The sequence below is a fragment of the Piliocolobus tephrosceles genome, chromosome X (genome assembly GCF_002776525.5).
Source record: "Piliocolobus tephrosceles isolate RC106 chromosome X, ASM277652v3, whole genome shotgun sequence".
NCBI classification, from domain to species: domain Eukaryota; kingdom Metazoa; phylum Chordata; class Mammalia; order Primates; family Cercopithecidae; genus Piliocolobus; species Piliocolobus tephrosceles.
Window position 1 is genome coordinate 17,673,046 of NC_045455.1, and position 18,012 is coordinate 17,691,057.

The 18,012-nt window shown below is 39.3% G+C and overlaps 2 protein-coding genes across 3 annotated transcripts in view; one reads left to right on the top strand and one right to left on the bottom strand.

Moving 5' to 3' along the window:
* UGGT2 (UDP-glucose glycoprotein glucosyltransferase 2) overlaps positions 1–18,012 on the top strand; it is a 586,709-nt gene that overhangs the window by 130,200 nt on the left and 438,497 nt on the right. The gene's annotated exons all lie outside the window — the stretch shown is intronic.
* LOC111546582 (zinc finger protein DZIP1) overlaps positions 4,873–18,012 on the bottom strand; it is a 63,491-nt gene continuing 50,351 nt past the window's right edge. Inside the window, exons 17-23 of one of the 2 annotated variants that reach the window (XM_023218053.2) lie at positions 14,429–14,591; positions 13,953–14,082; positions 13,309–13,362; positions 11,689–11,873; positions 10,131–10,261; positions 8,835–9,009; positions 4,873–6,080 (exon numbers count right to left, since the gene is read on the bottom strand). In XM_023218053.2, coding sequence (XP_023073821.1) covers positions 6,001–6,080; positions 8,835–9,009; positions 10,131–10,261; positions 11,689–11,873; positions 13,309–13,362; positions 13,953–14,082; positions 14,429–14,591 — 918 coding nt within the window. In that variant the 3' untranslated portion in view covers positions 4,873–6,000. Of the gene's footprint in view, positions 6,081–8,672; positions 9,010–10,130; positions 10,262–11,688; positions 11,874–13,308; positions 13,363–13,952; positions 14,083–14,428; positions 14,592–18,012 lie in introns of those variants that run through there. The other variant, XM_023218052.1, reaches the window with a different exon arrangement.

The following is an 18,012-nucleotide window of genomic DNA, read 5'->3' on the forward strand; positions in this document are numbered from 1 at the left end:
GGAAAGATCTAAAATTGACACTCTAACATCACAATTAAAAGAACTAGAGAGGCAAGAGCAAACACATTCAAAAGCTAGCAGAAGGCAAGAAATAACTAAGATCAGAGCAGAACTGAAGGAGATAGAGACACACCCTCCAAAAAATCAGTGAATCCAGGAGTTGGTTTTTTGAAAAGATAACAAAATTGACAGACTGCTAGCAAGACTAACAAAGAAGAGAAGAGAGAGGAATCAAATAGACGCAATAAAAAATGATAAAGGGGATATCACCACCGACCCCACAGAAATACAAACTACCATCAGAGAATACTATAAACACCTCTACGCAAATCAACTAGAAAATCTAGAAGAAATAGATAATTTCCTGGACACTTACACTCTTCCAAGACTAAACCAGGAAGAAGTTGAATCCCTAAATAGACCAATAGCAGGCCCTGAAATTGAGGCAATAATTAATAGCCTACCAACCAAAAGAAGTCCAGGACCAGATGGATTCACAGCTGAATTCTACCAGAGGTACAAGGAGGAGCTGGTACCATTCCTTCTGAAACTATTCCAATCAATAGAAAAAGAGGGAATCCTCCCTAACTCATTTTATGAGGCCAACATCATCCTGATACCAAAGCCTGGCAGAGACACAACAAAAAAAGAGAATTTTAGACCAATATCCCTGATGAACATCGATGCAAAAATCCTCAATAAAATACTGGCAAACCGGATTCAGCAGCACATCAAAAAGCTTATCCACCAGGATCAAGTGGGCTTCATCCCTGGGATGCAAGGCTGGTTCAACATTCGCAAATCAATAAATGTAATCCAGCATATAAACAGAACCAAAGACAAGAACTACATGATTATCTCAATAGATGCAGAAAAGGCTTTTGACAAAATTTAACAGCCCTTCATGCTAAAAACGCTCAATAAATTCAGTATTGATGGAACGTACCTCAAAATAATAAGAGCTATTTATGACAGACCCACAGCTAATATCATACTGAATGGGCAAAAACTGGAAAAATTCCCTTTGAAAACTGGCACAAGACAGGGATGCCCTCTCTCACCGCTCCTATTCAACATAGTGTTGGAAGTTCTGGCTAGGGCAATCAGGCAAGAGAAAGAAATCAAGGGTATTCAGTTAGGAAAAGAAAGAGTCAAATTGTCCCTGTTTGCAGATGACATGATTGTATATTTAGAAAACCCCATTGTCTCAGCCCAAAATCTCCTTAAGCTGATAAGCAACTTCAGCAAAGTCTCAGGATACAAAATTAATGTGCAAAAATCGCAAGCATTCTTATACACCAGTAACAGACAAACAGAGAGCCAAATCATGAATGAACTTCCATTCACAAATGCTTCAAAGAGAATAAAATACCTAGGAATCCAACTTACAAGGGATGTAAAGGACCTCTTCAAGGAGAACTACAAGCCACTGCTCAGTGAAATAAAAGAGGACACAAACAAATGGAAGAACATACCATGCTCATGGATAGGAAGAATCAATATCGTGAAAATGGCCATACTGCCTAAGGTTATTTATAGATTCAATGCCATCCCCGTCAAGCTACCAATGAGTTTCTTCACAGAATTGGAAAAAACTGCTTTAAAGTTCATATGGAACCAAAAAAGAGCCCGCATTGCCAAGACAATCCTAAGTCAAAAGGACAAAGCTGGAGGCGTCACGCTACCTGACTTCAAACTATACTACAAGGCTACAGTAACCAAAACAGCATGGTACTGGTACCAAAACAGAGATATAGACCAATGGAACAGAACAGAGTTCTCAGAAATAAAACCACACATCTACAGCCATCTAATCTTTGACAAACCTGAGAGAAACAAGAAATGGGGAAAGGATTCTCTATTTAATACATGGTGCTGGGAAAATTGGCTAGCCATAAGTAGAAAGCTGAAACTGGATCCTTTCCTTACTCCTTATATGAAGATTAATTCAAGATGGATTAGAGACTTAAATGTTAGACCTAATACCATAAAAACCCTAGAAGAAAACCTAGGTAATACCATTCAGGACATAGGCATGGGCAAGGACTTCATGTCAAAAACACCAAAAGCAACGGCAGCAAAAGCCAAAATCGACAAATGGGATCTAATTAAACTAAAGAGCTTCTGCACAGCAAAAGAAACTACCATCAGAGTGAAGAGGCAACCTACAGAATGGGAGAAAATGTTTGCAATTTACTCATCTGACAAAGGGCTGATATCCAGAACCTACAAAGAACTCAAACAAATTTACAAGAAAAAAACAACCCCATCAAAAAGTGGGCAAAGGATATGAACAGATATTTCTCTTTTTTTTTTTTTTGAGACGGAGTCTCGCTCTGTCGCCCAGACTGGAGTGCAGTGGCCAGATCTCAGCTCACTGCAACCTCTGCCTCCTGGGTTCAGGCCATTCTTCTGCCTCAGCCTTCCGAGTAGCTGGGACTACAGGCGCCCGCCACCGCGCCCGGCTAGTTTTTTGTAATTTTTAGTAGAGATGGGGTTTCACCATGTTAGCCAGGATGGTCTTGATCTCCTGACCTCGTGATCCGCCCGTCTCGGCCTCCCAAAGTGCTGGGATTACAGGCTTGAGCCACCGCGCCCGGCATGAACAGATATTTCTCAAAAGAAGACATTCATACAGCCAACAGACACATGAAAAAATGCTCATCATCACTGGCCATCAGAGAAATGCAAATCAAAACCACAATGAGATACCATCTCACACCAGTTAGAATGGCAATCATTAAAAAATCAGGAAACAATAGGTGTTGGAGAGGATGTGGAGAAATAGGAACACTTTTACACTGTTGGTGGGATTGTAAACTAGTTCAACCATTATGGAAAACAGTATGGCGATTCCTCAAGGATCTAGAACTAGATGTACCATATGACCCAGCCATCCCACTACTGGGTATATACCCAAAGGATTATAAATTATGCTACTACAAAGACACATGCACACGTATGTTTATTGCGGCACTATTCACAATAGCAAAGACTTGGAATCAACCCAAATGTCCATCTGTGACAGACTGGATTAAGAAAATGTGGCACATATACACCATGGAATACTATGCAGCCATAAAAAAGGATGAGTTTGCATCCTTTATAGGGACATGGATGCAGCTGGAAACCATCATTCTTAGCCAACTATCACAAGAACAGAAAACCAAACACCGCATGTTCTCACTCATAGGTGGGAACTGAACAATGAGATCACTTGGACTCGGGAAGGGGAACATCACACACCGGGGCCTATCTTGGGGAGGGGGAGGGGGAGGCGGGAGGGATTGCATGGGGAGTTATACCTGATATAAATACGAGTTGATGGGTGCTGACGAGTTGATGGGTGCAGCACAGCAACATGGCACAAGTATACATATGTAACAAACCTGCACGTTATGCACATGTACCCTAGAACTTAAAGTATAATAATAAAAAAAAAGAAAAAAGAAAACAGAAAAATCACATTGTTCAGAGGTGCTCAATGGAAAGAAAAGGAAATGAACAAGTTTGTTAAAAATAAAAATAAAAAATTCCATACCTTGATAATCCTTGAAATGTCTTTTGCAGAAATACAAATTAACTGAAAGACATAAAGGTAGATTAGGTCCTACAGGCCAGTGTGGGACAGGGTTGTGTGGGTTTGCATTTCAAACACATTTGTTATTCAAAACTGGTGAAGATAACGCTTAGATTATACTGAAGAATTTAGGGAGGGTGGGGTATGAAGGTCCGTTAGAAACCAGAAACACATTAGTTGGGCATCGGTAAGGGGCAACATAAAGGAATGGTTCCCCTCAAAAACGAACAAACCAAATTTTATACAAAAAATGAGATGCAGCCAGGCACGGTGGCTCACACCTAGAATCCCAGCACTTTGGGAGGACAAGGTGGGCAGATCATTTGAGGTTGGGAGTTCAAGACCAGCCTGACCAACATGGTGAAACCCCGTCTCTACTAAAAATACAAAAAAATTAAGCCAGGCATGGTGGTGGGCACCTGTAATCCCAGTTACTCGGGAGGCTGAGGCACGAGAATCGCTTGAATCTGGGAGGCGAAGGTTGTAGTGAGCCGAGATGGTGCCACTGCACTCAAGCCTGGGCAACAGAGTGAGACTCTGTCTCAATTAAAAAAAAGAAAAAGAAAAAAGATACAACTAACCAGGTAAGTTAAAGGAGGGGCTTTTAAGACACAGATGTAGTGACTTAATTTAAATACTGGGTTTACTTAGCAAAAGTTTATTTCCCCAGGGCCTTCTGCTCAGGAATGAAAACATAGCAGACACAAAACATGGAATACAGAGACCTGGCTTAACGTCTCCCCTTGACACTTTGTACCTGCATGGCTTCTGGCAAGTTACTTAATAACACTCAGTTTCTCACACCTTTAGCATGAGGATTATAATAATAACTACATCACAAAGTTGTAATTAAATCAATTAGTGCATGTTCAAAACCAAACCAGACCAAGTGGTTCTATAAATATCTGTTGAATAAATAACTGAATGAAAAAAGTGACACATGGGTCATCTTAGGTATGGTGTATTTTTGTAGATTGCCATTCTCTGTCCTACTACATGAAACTTGGATTCAGCCTTCACTAAAGCTTTTAGAAACATACATATAAAGTGAGTATATCTACATGAAATAGCCCCCATAGGAAGTTGGAAAAATTGTTTTAGAGGGCAAGTATGGCTTAAAGTAAAAAGGATCCCAGGGTGGGTGGAAACAGATAAAGATTTGTTCTAGCCATTAGGACAGGATGTGATATGGCATAGCTATCAAGGCCAGATTCTCCCTCTGTAAGACCTCTAGTAAGTATAAATTTAACTCAGAATTCATCTCTAATAACACAGCCACAGTCACAATGACATAACGGAGTGCTTTACTGAAAAGGTTGACAAATGAAAAGAGACCTAAAACCCAGCAAATCTTTTAGTTAAAAGGTTACTTTTTCTTGGAAACAGAATATAGTACCACCAAGTTATAAAAATGCAAAAAACAGTTTATATGAACTTTCTGACTTTCGACAATGTCATTGTTTAAGAATGTAACTAAATTACTTTTGAGGTATTTCATAATACATGTTGGGTATTTTAAAAAGTAAAAAAAAAAAAAAGTTACATAGATGAATTCAGTAATGACTCAAATATTTTCTATTTAGTCTGATAAATTAATCGGCTATTAAAATAACTACACTTTATTCATAAAATATCCAAGATAAAGAATATACTATATAAAATAACCAACCATTTAATAGTAACATGCTTACAGTTTCTCAAAGCTGAATGTGACAAATATACTTCAGGAAAATGTATTTAACATTGGACCTAGCTATATTCTAATTCTAAACTTACTTTTTTGGGGTGTGGAGGGGTGGAGTCTTCTATATCACCCACGCTGGTCTTGAACTCCTAGGCTCAAGCGATCCTCCCACCTTAGCCTCCCAAGTAGCTGGAATTAAAGGTGAACACCACCACACTCGGATTAAACTTACTTCTATATGAAAAATAACCAGACTAACTTTTAGGGACTAGTGGTTCTACCAATTCAATTTTAAGACCACTAACAGAATTTTATAATATAAACACCTATGATGTTACAGCATACGTAAGAAAAATATTTTTTAAAGTTTTAGTAATTCAAACCAAAACCTGCTGTACGTTAAAAAAAAATTCACTTAAAAATTAGTTGGAAAAAAAAACACTTAACACTAGAGTACCGTTCTGAAGAAAAAACTTTTTATGACTTCAATGACATGTTATTTTTAAGCAGCAGCAGAAGTCTTAAACACCTTTATATGCTTCAAAATACTGTTGATGATCTGATTTTCAATACTGTAATAGGTGCCATTAAAGAGACCATTGTTCTTTGAATCAGTCTCTGTGTTGCTGTTGGAAACACAGTAAGGCCGAAGCACTGGAATCATGGAGGCAAGTTACTGAAACACTGTGATACTGAAATACTGCTGGCTTCTGGAAGAATCTTCTGACATGTGGAATTAGACATCTGAAGAATCACTCCAATCAGTCACAGTTACTAAGCTGCTTTTTAATGTGCTTGATTCATTTTCTTGAAGTCCTGTAAGTGGTGGGGAGAGGCAGGAGAAGAGAAGGCCTCAACGGTTAAACAAGCACATTGTCAAGTCTATAAAAATCCATAATTTCATATTGTCATTAATCACTCAGTGTCTAAATGTGTTCATGAATCCTCATCTCCCAACCCCCATGAGCTATGTATAGGAACTATGTATAGGTTTAAAATCCAACCATGAATTGGTCGCATCTCTAGGATACACTCACAGGACCCTTGGATGCAAGCTTCCGCCCTGCAGCCTACAAACAGCAGGGGCCACATCCTGCTTCCCACTCCTTCCCCAGCATTCAGCTCAGGGCCTGGATGTTGAAGGTGCTCAGTACATTTGTGTTGTAGTTACTGACTCTGAGTGAATAGATGGTAAAGAAAGAAGGATGAAATTAGCAAGCCAAGTAGAGATTAAGTGTTAAAAAACAGATTTTCTAGGGTAGATAGGCTTAACAATGAAGTCAATTTTAAAATGCCATGATTTTGAGCCCCTGAAATAGAGTGCGGAGAATTCCACTCAAGTTTGACTGTAGAAATGTGTTCCTCCAGGGGCACAGGTTTATGATGTTGGAGTAAAGAGACAGGAGATTTCCTTAGGGCATCCTCTTGGCCGTGTAAAGAGTCACTGTAATGCAAACAGGGTCTCCTGATTTTCAATAATTAGAGTCGACGCTTAGCACAGATAACTGATGCCAGTTATGCAACAGCTATGTTATAACTGGACAATGTGAGAGAAAAGGTAGCGTGAAGGACAGAGGCAGCAACAGCTTATCTTACAAAGGGGTGAGAGGCTGCTGAAAATGAAAAGAGCAAGGGTAGAGATGTGCAGGTATTAATTTAAAATTACAGGCTGAGTGCAGTGGCTCACATCTGTAATCCCAACAGTTTGGGAGGCTGGAGCGGGAGGATCATTTGAGCCCAGGAGTTTGAGACCAGCCTGGGCAACCTGGTGAGACCCCATCTCTAATAAAAACAAAAAAAGTAATAAAATTATAAGTAGGAGTACAAAAACAGTGAAGAAGGCATGAGAGGTGTGGTGGGTGGTGAAAATGAGCCAAGTCCCCACCTGTCTTTGCAGGACATCAACAGTTACTATCTAAAGTCGATGAATCAACAGAGTGATTTAAGGCCATTACTGAGAGGCACAGAGGTACCACTAATGAAGGTGGTGCGATGGCATAGAGAAGCCTTCTGAACTACTCAGCTTTCAACATGTGCAAGAATTACTTTGACAAAAAAATTAAAATTTTCTAATTTAAAAAAATTAACTGAGTTATTAGGCTTATCTAGGCTCTAGATTGGGGGATATGAAAATCATTTCTTTTTTTTTTCTTTTTTTTTTTTTTTTTTGAGATGGAGTCTCGCTCTGTCGCCCAGGCTGGAATGCAGTGGCTGGATCTCAGCTCACTGCAAGCTCCACCTCCCGGGTTTACACCATTCTCCCACCTCAGCCTCCTGAGTAGCTGGGACTACAGGCGCCCACCACCACGCCCGGCTAGTTTTTTGTATTTTTTTAGTAGAGACGGGGTTTCACCATGTTAGCCAGGATGGTCTCGATCACCTGACCTCATGATCCGCCCGTCTCGGCCTCCCAAAGTGCTGGGATTACAGGCTTGAGCCACCGCACCCGGCCGAAAATCATTTCAAGTGATCATCTCATAGTATTTCATCCCACTGACTACAATGCTACAAGAGAAACCTCCCTTGGGAGAAAATGAAGAAAAATATTTAATAGGGAAACAGACTAATATAGAAAGATTGCCAGAAGAGTGGTCTCATTCAGGTATATGATCAGAAATTTTAATTCCTAAAAGGCATCTTCATGAAGAGAATATGTGTATAGACATTTTCAAAAATAATACAAAAGCCAGGCATGGTGGAGAACATCTGTAGTCACAGCTACTCAGGAGGCTGAGGCAGGAGGATTGCTTGAGCCCAGGAGTTTGAATCCAGCCCGGGCAACATAGTGAGACCCCATAGCCTAAAAAAAAAAAAAAAAAATAGAGTCTCACTCTTTTGCCAGGTTGCAGTGCAACGGCATGATCTCAGCTCACTGCAACCTCCGCTTCAGGTTCAAGCAATTCACCTGCCTCAGCCTCCCGAGTAGCTGGGACTACAGGCACGCACCACCACGCCCAACTAATTTTTGCATTTTTAGTAGAGACGGGGTTTCACCATGTTGGCCAGGATGGTCTCGATCTCTTGACCTTGTGATCTGCCCGCCTCGGCCTCCCAAAGTGCTGGTATTACAGGCGTGAGCCACTGCGCCCAAACAAAACAAAACAAAAAAAAGTTTAAAGAATACAAACAATTTGGGGGCTACGAGTGGTGGCTCATGCCTGTAATCCCAGCACTCTGGGAGGCCGAAGTGGGAGGACTGCCTCAGTTACTGGGGAGGCTGAGGTGGGAGTGCTGCTTGAGCCTAGAAGGTTAAGGCTGCAGTAAGCCATGACGGCACCACTGTACTCCAGCCTGGGTGACAATAACACCCTGTTTCAAAAAATAAAAATAAAAATAAATTTAAAAATATAAAGACTAAAGATTAGTCCTATAATTAAATAAAAATAACAATATATATGAATCAGTAAGTTATACATATCCACTCCTTATTTAAATAATATAAAGAAAGCACTGACAGCTTTCTTTCTTGTCTGATGATATACTAGCATAAGTTAATTACATATTTATAAAGATGAAACACAACTAATAAGAAAATGGACTGAGCTTGTATTAGAGGGGAAAGCAGCAAACCTTCTCCCTTTGGCCCCTTAGGATTAAATGCGCCCCCGGCATTTAGCACATGAGCAAAATGTGGTTCATTTTTCACAGGTGGAGGTTCCTTCTGTTCTTTTCCAGATTTTTTTCCCAAAGATATCTCCTCCTCTAGGGATGATATGTCCCAGTCTTCATCCTCCACATCTGCACACTAAAAGAAAGGCATGGAGACTAATTAATGTTTCTTAAAAAAACAAAACACAAAAACCGGTGCCTCTCAATCATTTTATTGGTTAGACTGAGCATCTAACATTGAACTATAAGGAAAGAAGTGGGGAACTATTAATACTTCCAAATCTAGTCATTTCTGCAGGGCAATGAAATGGATTTGGAAGTTGGTATTCTGAAATCTGAATCATCTATTTTTCATTTCTGCCATGGAAATATATGTTTCCTACTCTATCAATCATGAATGTAGAAAATTCCAGAAATGCTACACTGTAGGGGTATGAAACTCTAAAAGGCAGGGTGCTCTGGAGTAGGAGTGAGGACTGCTCTCACTTCTTACCTCTGTGATAATAATGACATCTAACTGTGGGCACATCACACCCAAGGCCTGGAGAAATAGCCCCCAACTGGAAGGTGCACACGGTTTTAGCATGTCCTTCCTAAAGAAAGATGCTTTTGCACTCTCTTGAATGACACAGGACTTTCTGTCATTTTTAGCTTGTGTAACACAAATAGAATTAACTAATAAAAGTAATCTGACAAAATGCCCTGGACTGGAAGACCAGTCAACACAGATGATTCATTGCTGTGCCCAGAAATACAATGGGAGAGCTCCATCCACAGAAACACTTCTGGCATCCTGGCTGTTAGAACCGCTGGGAAAACGTTTGGGCTTCTTCTTTAATGCAGACAGAGGAAATTGAGCTCCACCCTCACTTCAGCTCCCAAGTGGGGCTAAACCCTTAAAAGTCCCTAAGGTCTCATGCGAGGGTAGTGGAGAAGATCTGAAGGGCCCCAATTCTAGTCAGTCACAAATTTCTTTGTACAAATAATTTGATATCTGCAAGTATCAAATAATACATGTGACAGGATTTTGAAAACCTGTAAAGTGTGATGCTTATTATATATTGTTGCAGTTATCACACCAGTATCTTTGACTGTCTATGGAATGTAAAGAAACGCAATACTGAGAACAAGAAAGGTGAAAACCTCAACCTCTACTATACCAGCTAACTATCTGTTTTATATTTCACTACAAAAAGTATGACCATTAAGGTGTTGTCAAAAGACAAATGTATATCTAGAAAGTAAAAGTGATTTCACCTTTAGTTCTTGTAATCCTTCTTTTTTGATAAACATCTCAGGAACATTAGTTCCACCAACTGGTTTATTCACATTTTTGCGATGTGAAAACATCTTTTCAACTTTTTCAGTAGGTGTTTTAATGGTGGCTCCTATAAGATCAATAAAAATTAGGCAAGTGAAGTATCTAGAAATTTCATCGATCTTCAGTTCCAAAATAACCTTACAGGAAACTTTGAAAGAGTCTAAGCTTTGGAAATATAATTATTTCCAAATAATTATATTTGTATTACTTCCAAATCAGTTGATGTACTTTGGGGTTAAAAAATTAAACACATAATGCTTAAAATAATCATAATCCTTGAGACTATGAGCTATAAAGTTTTCATTTTATTTAATTAATTAAAAAAAATAGAGACTAGGTCTTGCTATGTTGCCTAGGCTGGTCTTGAACTCCCAGGTTCAAGCAATCCTCCTGCCTCGGCCTCCCAAAGTGCTCGGATTACAGGTGATAGCGACTGTGCCTGGCCTAAAGTTTTCATTTTAAATCAAAGACAGATGATCTCATTCAAGTGTGTGGTCAGAAATTAATTTCAGTTAGATAACCTGTATGAATGGAATATTCATAAGGGTGTTTACAAAAACAATATGAATTTTTAAATGAATTCGTTATATTTTATCTCATTACACAAATATATGGTATATACACATTATATACAATACAAATTACATCCAAAGATATATTAAATATAATAAATTACATACAATATATTAAATACAATAAATTACATCTGATATGTTTAAAATATATAATTTAAAAATTGCATTAAGTAGAATTTAAAAAAAAAATAATGACCCATCAGCTCTACTTCTCGTCAGCAAATACTTGCAGTGACAGGCTAAGATCGTGTCTTCCTTTAGTATTACTCCAGCTCCAAGAGGCAGCACAGTGTATTAGAACAGCCATTCTCATAGTCACCCAGTGTCCTGGGTTGAATTGTGTCCCTCTAAATTCACATGTTGAATTTCTAACCCCCATTCTTTAGAATGTGACCTTATTTGGAGGCAGAGTCTTTGCAAAGGAAATCAAGGTAAAGTGAGGTCATTAGGGTGGGCCCTAATCCAATGTCCTTATACAAAGGAGACATCTGGACAGAGACGCACACAGAGGGAAGATGATGTGAGCATGCACAGGGAGAAGACAAGTCAAGGAGAGAGACGCGGAACAGACCCTCCCTGGCAGCCCTCACAGGAACCAACAGTGCCTACACCTTGCTCTTGTACTTCCAGCCTCCAGAACTGTGAGGCCATAAGGTTGTGTTCCTTAAGCCACCCAGTTTATGCTACTGTTATAGCAGCCCTAGCAAACTAATACACCAGGTATCATTCCCAACTCCTTCCTCTCCTTCAACTGGAAAAGTGCTAAGCCCTGCCCATTTTCCGTGGGCGCCTTTGGGATCCGCTGCATCCGTTTCTTGCGCACCCTCCCAGAGCTCAGACTCCCAATGCTCGGTACACCCGGGTGAGGGCCACCGTCCTAAATAAAGTTTCCAGAGAGTTTTCCAAGGTAACAGCTCACCTGTGGGCTTGGGAGAATCATCAGTGTCCTCGCTTCCCTCGGTCCAGTCCGCGTCACTTTTCACTGCGTTCTTCCCGAAGCTGCCCTTGTTTTGCGATGGCGGCACAGGAAGTGGGCCTGGGGATGCGTATGCCCGGATGAGGTCGTCGTCCTCCTGCTCCTCCTCTGAACTAAAGGGAGGTGTCCTACACAAATCAACACCGAGACACGGGCGCTGTTTTCGTAACGCTTCAGGGTTTATGATATTAAAAGATATGCCTCTTAAAGTGGTGGCACCTTTCTCAGGTAATTCCCAGTGGGCACAAGTGCCTTTGGGGCTATGACCAAGATGGCAGCAAGGCCAGAGGTTATACCCATGACTGAAACATCCTCCCACGCCCAGATCTCTGCCAGCCACGGGGCATGTTTATCAAAATGGGCTGAAGCTGGGGCCTGTCTCCTCTAAACCCAAATGTGTATATTCTTAATAATTTTGGTTTTCATACACCTAAGAAAAACATTTCTCAAAGAAAAACATTTCCTCAGTATAACCAGTCATCTTTTAAAATTGTGGCATTACTTACAGTTTCTTTATACTGCACTTTATTGCAAAGAGCTTTTACATACACAATCTCATTTGTATCATCACATGAATTATTACCCCCATTTTAAAGTGAAATAGAAGTTCAAAGCAGTGTTTGTTCATTTAAATAATATTTACTGGGCACCTAAATTCCAGACAATGTGTCAGTCTTGTACATGTTGATTCATTCACACCACATCCCAAGAAATAATGCTCTTCCCATGAGATTATGTATAAGAAAAGTGCTTTTGAAGGGTGAATCATTGTTTATTGTCTCTAATACACAGTGCCTCAATGAAGAGATATTTATGTCATCAATATCTCCAGAATAAGGCAATGATGATTAAATTATTCATGATCAAATTAGTCTTACTCATAATTAGTAACAATATACCTACAATTTATTGAGTACCCACAAGTGCCAAGCACTGAGCCAAGCCTTCTTCATACATTCGCATTTAATTTGTAGAACTCTCTTGTGAAAAAGGCAGCATTATTCCATATTGCACATAAGGAAATTGGGACTTAAAACATCCCATATTACAGATAAGAAAACAAGCTTAAAACAGTAATCAACTAAGTCAGTAGCACACAGGTGATGAGCAACTGAGGTAGGGTTTTTAGTATCCTAAGAGAATCTAAGAGAGGAAGAGCTACTGGGGTCATTATTAACTTCCACAAAAAACTGGAACACGAAATTATTACATTTAAAACAAACTTACACTGTCACAGGTCTAGGCATAAAAACTCAACATCAGCCATTTAATTTAAATGTACTTATTGAGAAATTACTCAACATTGTCAGGGGGTGGATATAAGAATGACTCAGGTGTCCCTCTTCTTAATGGAGTCCACAGTGTGGTTAAGGGCTATTGACTTATGTAATAACTGATAAAGACACAAAGACATGTCACAAATAACATATCACAAAGGGACAAATTATGATAGTAAATAATTATGGCTTCATTCAACCATAATGAGCACACTACTTTAAAATGAAAGGAATATTCAGTGTAAATAATTTTTAAAATGACCCTCCCATCCCTGTCAGTACTCACGTAATAGTTGAAGACTTTCTGGGAAAATGATCTTCCATGATATTTTTCTTAATTCTAAAAAACAACAGAAAAATATTTTTAAATTGCAGAAGTTAACAATATAATTTCAGATACATTTCTATGGAACTAGTGAGTTTTGCTTTTGACATATACTAACGAGGAAGAGCAGCAACAAAAGTCACCAAGTGTCAACAAGAGACTGGTAGGAATTACAAGTGTGATTCTCTGTTGGACCAAACACTGTTATGGACTCAATGTCTGTGCACCCCCCACCCCAAATAGGTATGTTGAAGACCTAACCCACAGTATGATGGTATCTGGTGGGCCTTTGGGAGGTGATTAAGTTTAGATGAGGTCATTGAAGATGGGGGCCCCCATGATGGGATTGGTGCCTTATAAGAGGAAGTGAGGCCAAAGCTCACTGTATCTCCACCATCTGAAGGCATGGGAAGAAGGCAGTTGTCCGCAAGGCAGAGAGCGTTCACCAGAACCTGACTACACTGGCATCCTGATCTTGGACTTTCAGCCTCCAAAATGGGAATATAATACATTTCTGTGAAGCCACCCACTCTATGGTATTTTGTTAAAGCAGCCTGAGCTAAGACAAACATTGATAAAATAAATCTGAGGGCTGAAATACTCACTTTGAAACAGATGTCCTATCAGTAGAAACAGCTTTTTGTCTAATCAGTTGTCTGTTTTTGGGAGGAAGTTGTATCATTTTGGGTACTTCTCCAGTTGAAAGGGTATCCATTTGAGAAACACTGTACTTATCTGGAATATAGTGTCATTCATGAGTCTCCATTGCCTTTACGATCAGTAAGCGAAAAGCAAAGGTAAATGGTATAATACCGCCTATGCTGCTGTGGAAATGAACAATCCCATCTCTAGGGTTTAAAGCCAGACTCTAGGGTTGTTGTTTTGTTTTTACTGTAAAAACAAAACCCAAGACCCAGCATTTAATAGTACAAACAGTAAGAGAGTTGTCAATGAAATGGCAAAATTTGTTAACCATTTAAAATTATAATAATTTATTTAATGATATCTTGTGGTGAAAAAAAGAAGAAAAAAGAAAAAGTTGTTAAATTAAGCTCCCATTTGCAGTAGGTAACAAGCTTACCTGAAGATAGTAGTGCTTTCTCTTCAATTTTACAGCTGACTTGATGTTCAAGGAATTCTCGAATTTGATGAAAGTTAGGTATTTCTCTTTCTTGTTTATGTCTTTCTGATTCCACACTTTTTAGTACTCTATGCAATTGATCACTTGAAATGCCACGTATATCCTGAAAAAAATAAGATGTTAAGTTGGCCAATTATCCTGGGAGGTTTCATTTCATGGGGATATATCAGCATTAACTATGCCAACATTTCAATCCATCCTTACAAGACTCCAGCTGTGTGTAGAGGGTGAGGGTGCCCCAAAAAGTAACACACTGTCCTGGCCTCAAAGGGGCCAGGAGTTCAGCTGGGCACATAAGGCATGCATATGTTTATGACTGGCTGACCAACGAGGCTATGTGTCATAAGGACCCAATGAGTCTACAAAGGCTAGACGAATTCCAGGGAGAGAGGCCATCGAAGGCCCCAGTGGCCAGAGAAAGTTGAAAGGGAAGGCTGAGATGTGGCCTGAAGGACAGGTGGAGTCAAACAAGTAAAAACAAGGAGAAATTTCCAGATGGGTAGGCATGGGGTACGGACACCTGTGAGAAAGGAAGGTGTCGAGGCAGAAACAGGCAAGGCACATCCCACAGGTTAATGCTTACAAAGACCTGGGTGATGAAACCACTAGAAGAGACTAAATGCCAACCCAAAAGGCTGAAAGGTTATTCTACAAGGAACAATAGGTCATCAGAGCATCAGAGGTGACTTTCTTTCTCTTTTTTTTTTTTTTTTTTTTTTGAGACAGAGTCTGGCCCTATCGCCCAGGCTGGAGTGCAACAGCACGATCTCGGCTCATTGCAACCTCCGCCTCCCGGATTCAAATGATTCTCCTGCCTCAGCCTCCCTAGTAGCTGGGATTACAGGTACCCGCCACCACGCCCAGCTAATTTTTGTATTTTTAGTAGAGATGGGGTTTCACCGTGTTGGCCAGGCTGGTCTCAAACTCCAGACCTCGTGATCCACCTGCCTTGGCCTCCCAAAGTACTGGGATTACAGGCGTGAGCCACAGCACCCGGCTAGAGGTGACTTTTAACTATGCAAATAGCATAATTAAAGAGACAATATGAGAAAAGTCATCTGGATTTGATGGGAATCTAGACAGAAGAAAACTAGTTAAAGGGATATTTGTTGAATAACAGTGTCTCACACACACATGCTACCTACCATCTTTGTCCTCATACCCCTTGCTTCCCTCAGCCTTCCCAGTCCCAGGAACTGGCCCCACCACCTACCCAGTTGCCCAGGACAGAAATCTGCATCATCAGATTAAGTACCACCTCCAAGAAGAAGTTTTCTCTGACCTCAGTTATTCAATCAACCCCCTCCTCTACTTTTCCTTTATTTCACTTCATACAATCTAAATTAGAGATCTCCCATTTGTCTGGACAATCACTTGTTTTATGCCTATCTTCCTATACCATGTAGCTGGAGCATAAGGCTTAATCCTGTACAAATGTCAACCCTTCCTACTTAATATACAAAACTGGAAACAATTTCAATCAGAATCCCAACAAGCATTATTCTGGGAGTTGAAAAGTTATTCCTAAAGTTCATTGGAAAACAAAACATGGAAGAACTACCAATAAATTTTTGAAATAAGAAGACTAATGAAGAAGGCATGGCCTATAAAAGATATTAAAACACAGGACAAAGCTACTACAATTAAATTAGTATGGTGTGGGCAAAGGAATACACAAAAGCCAAGGTAAAACAGTTGAAAGTCCAAAAACAAATCCAAATATATATACGGATTTCCTATATGACAAAAGTGTCCTTTTAAATAAATGGAGAAACAATGGATTATACAACAAATGATATTGGGACACCTGATCCAACTGAAAATTAAGTTAGCTCTCCAAATCACTTTCGAAACCGAATTCTTCAAGCCCAGATAGACAAAAACAAAATAAGGCAAAACAAAACAAACAAAAAAATTGAAAAAACCTCTCCAAGCATTAGGGGAAAAAAAGTTTTAATAATCTTAGGATAAAAGAAAATGTCCCAATTAAAATTAAAGCCCAAAAAGCCACTTGCAAACAATCAATATGGAAAACTACAGTTTCAGGAAACAATCTGTGTAGGATGAATGTCTTTGATTTCCACTGCCCAAAGGTGGTCAAAACCCACCTAAAAAGGGTCTATGTGCAAATTTAAAAAGACTGACTGAGTTGATTAAAGATGTGGAGCAAGTAAACTCTCAAACTCTGCTAGGGGCAGTGTGAGTTGGTACAAAGACTTTGGAAAACTATTTGACAACACCTACTATACTAAACATATGCCTACCCTTTGACCCAGCAATTTCATCCCTAGATATATATTCAAGAAAAACAAATGCCCATGTTCACCAAAAGACATGTACAAGAATTAACAGCCAAGAGAGCCCCAAAATAAAAACACAAATGTCCATCAGCAGGGAAGAGATAAACTGCAGTATACTCACACAATAGAATGCTATAAGGCAATAAATAAAGAACAAACTACTGCTACATGAAAAGAACAGGTATGAATCATATACATAAAATCATAAGCAAAAGAAGATATAAAATACTACACAGTGTATGACTCCACTTTTATGAGGTTCAAGAACAAGCAAAACTAAGTCAGAATACCCTTTCTCTCCAACTGGGAAGTAGGGGGTGATATTGACAGGAGAAGGTAAAGAGAGTCTTCCAGAGTGTTGGAAATGTTCAATCTCATCATTTGGGTGCTGGTTATAGATCGTACACACACATCCATGTACACACAAATCTGCCTATATACATACAAGTATACAAACATGTATATCCACAAATATAGCCACATACACATACATCTGAAAACATACACAATCATCTATATACATATACACAAATGTGCATACATATATCATATACACAAATGTGTATATACATACACAGATATCTGCGTATACACAGATACATACATGTACATATACATATCTACATACACACATACACACTATACACATCCACGTGTGCCCATGCATGCATATGTGCTCACAAGCTTTGCATATATATGTATATATGCATATGTAGATGCACTTTTTTATATACATACAAACTAATGAAGTTCAGTTAAGGTTTGTGTCTTTTATGTATGTCAATAAAAATAGAAAAAGCAAAAAATCTCTATGACAGGATATACCAAAATTATTCAATCTGGCAACAATATGAAATCGTATCCATTCATCCATTCATTCAACATGTATTAATGAAGTGCTGGTTTTGTAATAGGCAATGATTTGAGGTTAATATCAGAATGTAAGCAGCACTGTGACTGCCTAGATACAAACCCTGGCTCCTTCATTACTAGCTGTGTGACGTTAATCAAGTTACTTACCTTTTCTGTAAACTGTCAAGATACTAATGTCATTTATTTCAGAGATTTGTATCTATGTTTAAATGAGTTAATATTTGTTAAGTTCTTAGAAGTGTGCCAGGCACAGTGAATGCTATTCAAGTGTTTGATAAATAAAGTAGGTCACATTAGCCTCTGGTATCCAAACATGGACAGAATTGATGTGCTTTCTTCTCTTCTCTGATC